The following is an 8,580-nucleotide window of genomic DNA, read 5'->3' as shown; positions in this document are numbered from 1 at the left end:
TTTTTTTTTGTTTTTCAATTTCTTTATTTTCTATTTCTTTTTTTTTCCTTTAATTTCTTTAACTTTTTTTCGACATTCCTTTTTTACTTTTTTCCTTGCTTTTATGTTTTTTTTTATTTGTTTTTTTAATTTTTCTCTTTGGTTTTTAGTTTCTTAATTTCTTGTTCTTTTATTTTTCTTTTTTGTCTTTATTTATTTCTATATTCTTTTTCTTTCATTTTTTCTTAAATCATACTATTCTTTATTTTTCATCATAATTTAATTTCATATTTTTGATTATTTAAAAAACAATATTTGATTCTTTTTTATGATTTTTTAAATTTGTTTTTGTCCGTAATGATACCATTAGAGTTTATTTATATATTGTCAAGGTATCACTGATTTATGTTCAATCCTTAGTGGGATCTGCATGATATCATCACAGTAAATATATATATCATCATTATATTATTGATGTCTGTTTCAATCCTTTAGTCAGACACTAATGATACCATCATAATATATACATATATCTATATTCTGTCTTGGTATCATCGATGTCTGCTTCAATCTTTCAGTAGACCTTCATGATATCATTATAATATATCTATATACTATCAAGGTATTTTTAAAGTCTGTTTCAATCTTTCGATGAGACCTTAATGATATAATCATAGTATATATATACTCACATGATATCATTGGAATTAACTTTAATGATACTATCATAGTATATTTGTACATTGTAATGATATCATTGATGTCTACTTCAATACTTCAGTCAAACATCCATAATACTTCACTCTCATATCATTTCATTGGGATTTATTTTAGTCCGTAATGACATCCTATATATATGTATATTGTATAACATCATTGATATCTTCTTCAGTCCTTCAGTAAGGGGAAAAAACGATACGCAATCTTAATTCACTCAAAACAGTTTCTCAAAGTATAATGCTTGATTTTCGTTCTCTGAATGAAAGAATTTGTTGTGCTATTGGATTTTTTCAAGGCTGAGGACAGCATTTTAAGCCTTGTAACTGGTGAACTGTAGCGTGAACTACTCTTTCATTTATGAATAGAAAGGCTATCTTGACTACTGTGTTATTTGAGCATGTAAATGTTTAATTCATTGTGATATACAAAATAAAAATGTTCCATGACTTGTCAATTGTTGCATTAACTTATCGCAAACTCCATGAGTTTAGACAGCCTCAAAACTGATCCAGTTTTAGTATGTTACGCGACATGGTGGTTACTAAGGGGTCGTTGTTGCTTCACAAGGTAGTTAAAATGAAGTTTCGATCATTTCTAGATCCATTTAAACGGTTTTTTTTGCTAATCGATTCTTAGTGATGTAGGAATTTTTTTTTCGAATTTGGTGTTTTGGTTTAGTCGAGGTTAGACAGGCAGTCCGCAGGATGCGAAGGGGTAGGGCGACGGGGCCGGATGAGATACCGGTGGAGTTTTGGAAGTTTGTTGGAGAGGCTGGTGTAAGGTGGTTGACTGCATTGTTCAATGAAATTTTCAGGACGGCAAAGATGCCCGAGGCGTGGAGGTGGAGTACCATGATCCCCCTCTATAAGAATAAGGGGGACATTCAGTGTTGCAATAACTATAGGGGGATTAAGTTACTGAGTCACTCTATGAAGATCTGGGAGAGAGTGGTCGAGGTGAGGCTGAGACGGATAGTGTCTATCTCGGAAAACCAGTTCGGATTTATGCCCGGCCGCTCGACGACGGAGGTAATCCACCTGGTACGGAGGTTGGTGGAGCAGTATAGGGAGAGGAAGAAGGATCTGCACATGGTGTTCATCGACCTGGAAAAGGCGTACGACAAAGTCCCCAGGGAAGTACTTTGGAGATGCTTGGAGGTGAGTGGAGTACCGCAGGCATATATCAGAGTAATTAAGGATATGTATGAGGGAGCGAAAACCCAGGTGAGGACGGCGGGAGGAGACTCAGAGCATTTCACTGTCCTGACAGGATTGCACCAGGGATCTACTCTTAGTCCCTTTTTGTTTGCGTTAGTAATGGATGTGTTGACGCGGCGTATCCAAGGGGAGGTGCCGTGGTGTATGCTTTTTGCAGACGATGTAGTCCTGATAGATGAGACTCGAGGGGGTGTGAATGACAAATTAGAGTTGTGGAGGCAAACTCTGGAGTCTAAAGGGTTCAGGGTGAGCAGAACCAAGACAGAGTATGTGGAATGTAAGTTTAATGACGTGAGGCAGGAGAATGAGGTAGTAGTGAGGCTAGAAGCACAGGAGGTAGGGAAGAGGGATAAGTTCAAGTATCTCGGGTCCGTGATCCAGAGTAACGGTGAGATTGACGAGGATGTCTCGCACCGTATTGGGGCGGGATGGATGAAGTGGAAACTCGCATCGGGGGTGCTGTGTGATAAGAAGGTGCCGCCCAAGCTTAAAGGCAAATTCTATAGGGTGGTAGTCCGTCCGGCCTTGCTGTATGGAGCGGAGTGTTGGCCAGTTAAGAACTCCCACATCCAAAGAATGAAGGTGGCAGAAATGCGGATGTTGCGCTGGATGTGTGGACTGACCCGAGGGGATAGAGTTCGGAATGAGACTATCCGGGAGAAGGTTGGTGTGACTTCAGTGGAGTGTAAGATGCGGGAAGCACGATTGAGATGGTTCGGACACGTGAAGAGGAGGGGCACGGATGCCCCGGTCCGTAGGTGTGAGAGGCTAGCGTTGGATGGTTTTAGACGGGGTAGGGGTAGACCGAAGAAGTACTGGGGTGAGGTGATTAGGCGGGACATGGAACAGTTACAGCTCACCGAGGACATGACCCTAGATAGGAAGGTATGGAAGATGCGAATTACGGCAGAGGATTAGGGCCAGTTCGGGTCGCTAGTGTAGGGAATAAATTGGTGGGGGTGTATTCCTGTTATGATTCCGTATTCAATGTTCCGTGTTCCGCGTTCCATGTTTATTACGAATATGTGTGCTTTCCTCTGCTGTATATTCCTGCATTCCTGCTTTACTCTGTTTTATATTCCTTATGGGTGTCGTATCTATGTTATGTCATCTGCTTCTGTGCTGTACTATGTGTTTGTGTGATATCTCGTGACTTGAGCCGGGGGTCTTTCGGAAACAGCCTTTCTACTTCATCAGAGGTAGAGGTATGGACTGCGTACATCTTACCCCCCCCAGACCCCACGAAGTGGGAATACACTGGGTTTGTTGTTGTTGTTGTTGTTGGTGTGTTTTGGTTTAGTCGTGATTTTTTATAGCAACGAAGTGTTGAATGGTGGGATAATTCCTGTTTGAAGAGTTATTCTGGCATTTTGATTCGAACAACGACCTGTTTCTATCCGCAAACCCATGGTCTATCCATAGACCCGTGGTCTATGAAATGAGAATACCCTAGATTTAAAATATGATTGCGGAAATAGTGAAAATTGAAATATTAATAGTTAATTAGTTTGATTAGGTGCACTAGTTTGATTTTTAGCAATTGTTGTGTTTTGATAATGCATCTTGGATTTTGGTTCAGTTATTGTATGTTTGGGTAGTGAATTAATGGTTGAGGGTTTTTTTGGATTTTGGGGGGTTTACATTTGAGTATTGAGTTATTTCTGTTAATAGACTTGTGGTCTATGAACTGAAAATGGGAGATTTATTCTTCAAGTGTAGATTGTGTTGAAAAATGGGTAAAAAAACATCATTCCTAAACGCAAATCCGGTACCATTGCTAGCAGTAGAAAAAGAAGAGTTGAGGCAGTTGGAAATATCTCAAAAAGGAAAAAAATAGAAGAGTCGATGTCCAAATCAGATTTAGATTTAAAGAAGATAAGCGACTACATCGATTCTATTGAAAATATTGCCAAGCGGAGTGTCAGTGGTGACAGTAAAGAGAGCAAGAGAAGTGGGAGTAATAGTGATGATGGGGATAATGATTCCTTGTCTGTGCCATATCTTGCAAGGTATATTTTCTTGGAGCGGTATGACCTTTGAACGATAATTAACGAGGTTGAATCTTTCCCAGCAAAGATATCGGTCAGATCAAGAATGGTTGCTTATCAAGAATTTAAGCAAGTTTTTGTCGACCAAGAATTGAAGAAAAGATTCAAGCGGTCCTGTTTTGGACACCTGAGAAACATGCCAGAACATTTCAAGTTCAATGGGCAGTTGGTCCATTATTTGTTGTTGCGACGCGTCAAGAATGATAAGATACGTCATGAGATGTGGTTCTGCGTTAACAACAAGCCTGACTGTTTTGGCTTGAAAGAGTTTTGTTTGATCACGGGGATGAACTGCTCATCATACCTAGTGAATAAAAAATGAAGAAGATGTTAGCAAATGGGGACAATTTTTGTTTTAAGGTGACGGAAAACAAAAATATCGGCGGCCAACTTGTTGCACCTGATCGGAGGGAATAAACTTAACGAGGACCAGAATTTCAAGCACTGTCTACTGTGGTTCTTGCACACCATATTTCTTGCAAAAGATTCGATGAAGGTTGTCAAAACAAAACAAATTCGAATGGTCGATTCGTTGAGTTTCTTCGAGAAGTATCCGTGGGGTAAAGAGACATTTCAACTGACCATGGACTATCTAAAAAAGAAAAGTGACCTGAAGAAGCAAAAGGCATCATATGCTCTATTTGGATTTCCCTGGGCATTCATGGTATCTACCATAAACCCATTAGTGAGTTTATCGTAGATTCTCATTTTATTTATACTCTGTCACAGACTCTGAGTTATTTTTCACTGTTGTACTGCTTACAGATTTGGATCTATAAGGCCTTTCCTCATCTTGGAGAATTTGCTGAAAAATCAATGGATGAGTCCTTTCCCATTCCCCGCCTCCTCAGATGGCATACTACAAAAAGCGATAAGATAATCGAAGGCGACCTATTCAAGTATAAAGGAAAAGTTATTGAGGTATGAAGTTAGTTTGTATTATGCAATAATACTATCGATGTATCGAATTTTATGTAATTGTTAATTGACATTTTGTAGAACGTGCACCCGTACATCATTCCTACTGTTCGTGAGACGAAGATGGATTACTTGATTATGTTTGAGCCATATACGGATGAGGTGACGAATAACGTCCTCGGTGGCTTGAAGAAAGAGTTAGAAGGGGTGACTGTCCTTACTTTAAATGAGGACAGTGATGATGATAAGGATTTGGGTGGCAACCCCGTTGGAGTACGCATTGGTGATGACGATTCTTCGAGCACCACCAAAGATGAAGCGAGCACCTCATCCCCCGAGGATCTTCATAAGCATATTGTTGCGCTCGAGGAAGCGGTGTTGAATATTGCTGCCTATATCAGAGAGAAAAGGCTGAAAAAAAAGAAATGGATAAGCGACAACACGAGCGATGTAACTTTATTCAATAATTGATGTTGTTAATGAATTTTCAGCTATAAATATCAGTATCACTTTGTAATATAATCAGATAGTGCATGTGGACCTTTGTGAATCGGACAGGAATGAAGAAGGAGCAAAAAAGAGCAAAATGGATGAGTTGGCCTCTGTTGAGGCAGAAGAGGAAAAAGAAGAAGAAAAGAAGGATGATGAAGAAAATAAGAGCCAAGAAGAAGGTGAAAAAGTAGTAGCTGCAGAAGCAGAAGAAGAAGCGACAGCAGATGAACAAGAAGGCGAGGAAAAAGTAAAAACTGTTGAACAAGAAGCTGACAAAGCTAACAAAGAAGATGTTGAGAAAGAAGCAGCAGGTGAACAAAAAGAAGAAGCTGAGGAAGAAACAACAGCTGCATGTGAAGAAAGAGAAGAAGTTGCGGAATAAAAGGAAATTAAAGAAGCACCAACTGCTGCACATGCAGAAAAAGAAGGAGAAGAAGGTGAGAATGAAGAAGCAATTGCAACTGTTGAGAAAAAAAGGAGCTGAAGTTGACCAAAAAGATGTGGTCATGGACATTGTTGATGAAATCAATAGTAACACTTGTGTTGATGAGGAAGTTAGGGAAAAAGACATTTGAATCCTAAGCCATTTAATGTGTTGTTGAATGATGATTTTTATGATATGAATTTTTTTTTTATTTCACAAATATGAAGGTGAGTTATTAGGTGGTAGGATATGACAATTATTCTTTTATTTTATGAATTTTGTTATGATTCTGCACTGAATCTGTTTCTGTCAAACTGATTTGTGGCATGGAATTTGAATATGCATGGTGTGGTCATAGTTGGTACATTGTATGCTTGATATCATAGAATGCATACTTAATATTTCATATACCGTATGCATAGTCTATCATTACCCTGCTAGTCGAATTTAAGTTGATGTGTTGTTTAATCGACTATGATTCTATCAAACATAGTATTAACATTAGAGAAAAATAGAACTATTAATACTTATTCAATATCACTACATCCATGTTACACTTTTCCAAAGAACGAATACTGGCGTTATAGCACATAACATCATTTTTAGGACATTCTCCTTTTCTTCGGTCAAAATCAATTTTTGTTTTAGTTGATCCCTCTCTATTTGAGTGTCATGTAGCAATATTTTAAAGTGATCCCTTTGTTCTTCGACTTCTTTAAACAAAGTCATGAGAAAATCTTCATTTTCTTCGCACTATTGAAGCCTTTGTAGTAGATTAAATTTTGCCAACCCTTGAAAATTTGATGTCTCGAGTCCCGAACTTAACGTTGATTGATTGGTTGGAGGGGATAGCTCATCAAACCATTTAAAAAATAAGCATGCACCATTATCCTAGGAAAAAAATAATAATTACAGAACGATTAACTTAACTTTAAAAAAAAAATACGCACACCTCAACTTCACAATTGCATAATTATAAAATTTGCTACCTGGATTTGAATTCGTGCGTGATGTCCTCAAGACAGTCGCATTCCCACAATGACAAATTAGAGTATTTTTAGAATCGGATGTTTGAGATGCTTGCGACATTGTAGAATTTTTAAAAACAAAACAAAGTTAGTGAAATAAAATAATGAGGGATGGACACCTTATATATGAAGTAAAGGCGAAGTGTTGAAACTGATGGCTTACAAAATAATGAGGGATGGACAACTTATAATTTATTTATTTTTTAACTACATCCAAGTGATGGTCTATAATAGTGTACATAGATCACTGTGGTCTACGCCTAATCATGATATCAGTCGATGCAATACTGAACTTGGTAGTCTACGGTAGACCATACTAATCGACGGCTAATATAAGTCATGATCTACGACGGTCTATTAAGTGTCACCACCACTCCAAGATTATTTATTTAAATCTTTTTTAATTAAATTATTTTCCTCCACCAGCCCCAAAACATGTGATTATCCATTTAAATCATATTATATTTAATTAATTTCTTCCACCAGCCCCAAAACATGTTATTATCTATTTAAATTTATTTTAAATTTAATTATTTTCTTCCATATGTCCCAAAACGTGTGATTATCTATTTAAATTATTTTTAATTTAATTTTTTTCCTCCACCAACCACAAAACAAGTCATAATCTGTTTAAATTTTTTTTAATTAAATTATTTTTTAATAATTTATTATTATTTATTTTAATTTAACCGATGACCCATCGATTCATATAGTCTACGATCAACGGATATGTAAAGTCGAGGGAATACTATGTATACAATCAATGATAGACTATATATTACATTTTTACTCTTCAGGAAATTAGTCAAGCTACAGTACTGTAAATTGAAAAGGCATACATATTTGATTCAAGTTTGTGTCTGTAAAGAAGAGTAATCGCCACATAAAAAAAATCAGGGATCACAACAAAGAAGGTAAACGTAATGTTTAAAGAAACAAAAACATAGTTATATTAAAATGGCCAAACCCATCTATAGCCCCTTAAACTTGTTCCTAAAATTCACTTAGACCCCTAAACTAAATCCTGTACCTATCAAACCCCTAACCCCCGCCCCCCAAATTTAGTTTCAATTGAGCATTTTTTGTCCAATCAGCTAAAAGCTAATGTGTGTGTTGCACACACGCACTAACGTGGAAAAAATTAACCAATAAAAAAAAAACGTGGCTAAAAAAAAATTATAAGTGGAATTTTTGATTTTTTCTTTTTTTCTATTTAATTATCTATTTAATAACAATTTCTTAATTAAAAAAAACACCCCACCCCCCGTAGTTATCTTCTTCACCACACCCCCCTGTCGTCACCCACCCACCCGCAAATGACAATTGATCTACCCCCAACACCACCCTCACGTCCACCCTCACCCCGTCCCTCCCTCCTCACACAACTTTCCTTCGTCATCCTATGTAACACCCCGTATTCAAGTACATATATTGGCGTATTCAAGTACGTCTATTGGTCTTATTTATATGAAATTAATTTTATTTTATTTTATTTATACCGGAATTTTCCCGTCAATGGTTTCATACGAAGGTTATTGAATAAGCTTTCCAACGATATAAAGATTTCCAAAAACGAATAGGTTTCAGATATAATCGAGCACGTTCGAAACTATAAAACGGTGGCCGGGATATTGGGAATAGTAAATGTGCAGGAAAATTTCCTGCACACAAACTACTGAGACCAGCCATTTTTTCGGGTCAACTTTGAACGATCATAACTCCCTTAATATAATGAACTGGGAGAGCTTCCACCT

The 8,580-nt window shown here is 37.2% G+C and overlaps 1 protein-coding gene across 1 annotated transcript; it reads left to right on the top strand.

Annotated features, from left to right (window-relative positions):
- Positions 1–3,761: 3,761 nt before the first annotated feature.
- On the top strand, positions 3,762–5,756 carry LOC124893784 (neurofilament medium polypeptide-like). Its single transcript, XM_047404635.1, has 6 exons — positions 3,762–3,925; positions 4,816–4,885; positions 4,964–5,044; positions 5,132–5,332; positions 5,409–5,492; positions 5,541–5,756. Exons 1-6 carry the CDS (start codon positions 3,762–3,764, stop codon positions 5,754–5,756), a joined length of 816 nt encoding a protein of 271 aa, XP_047260591.1.
- The last annotated feature ends 2,824 nt before the right edge of the window (positions 5,757–8,580 follow it).

This window comes from Capsicum annuum, unplaced genomic scaffold, assembly GCF_002878395.1.
Source record: "Capsicum annuum cultivar UCD-10X-F1 unplaced genomic scaffold, UCD10Xv1.1 ctg65101, whole genome shotgun sequence".
Classification (NCBI taxonomy): domain Eukaryota; kingdom Viridiplantae; phylum Streptophyta; class Magnoliopsida; order Solanales; family Solanaceae; genus Capsicum; species Capsicum annuum.
The sequence above is the reverse complement of the archived record's forward strand: the minus strand, read 5'-3'. Positions and strand labels throughout refer to the sequence as shown.

What these genes read in the sequence shown, in the direction of transcription:
- LOC124893784 (XM_047404635.1), top strand. Translation starts at nt 3,762, where the DNA reads ATGTCCAAATCAGATTTAGATTTAAAGAAGATAAGCGACTACATCGAT. An exon ending in TTGAGCCATATACGGATGAG is followed by an intron (nt 5,045 to 5,131) that starts GTGACGAATAAC and finishes GATGATGATAAG; the next exon opens with GATTTGGGTGGCAACCCCGT. An exon ending in TAAGCGACAACACGAGCGAT is followed by an intron (nt 5,333 to 5,408) that starts GTAACTTTATTC and finishes TAATATAATCAG; the next exon opens with ATAGTGCATGTGGACCTTTG.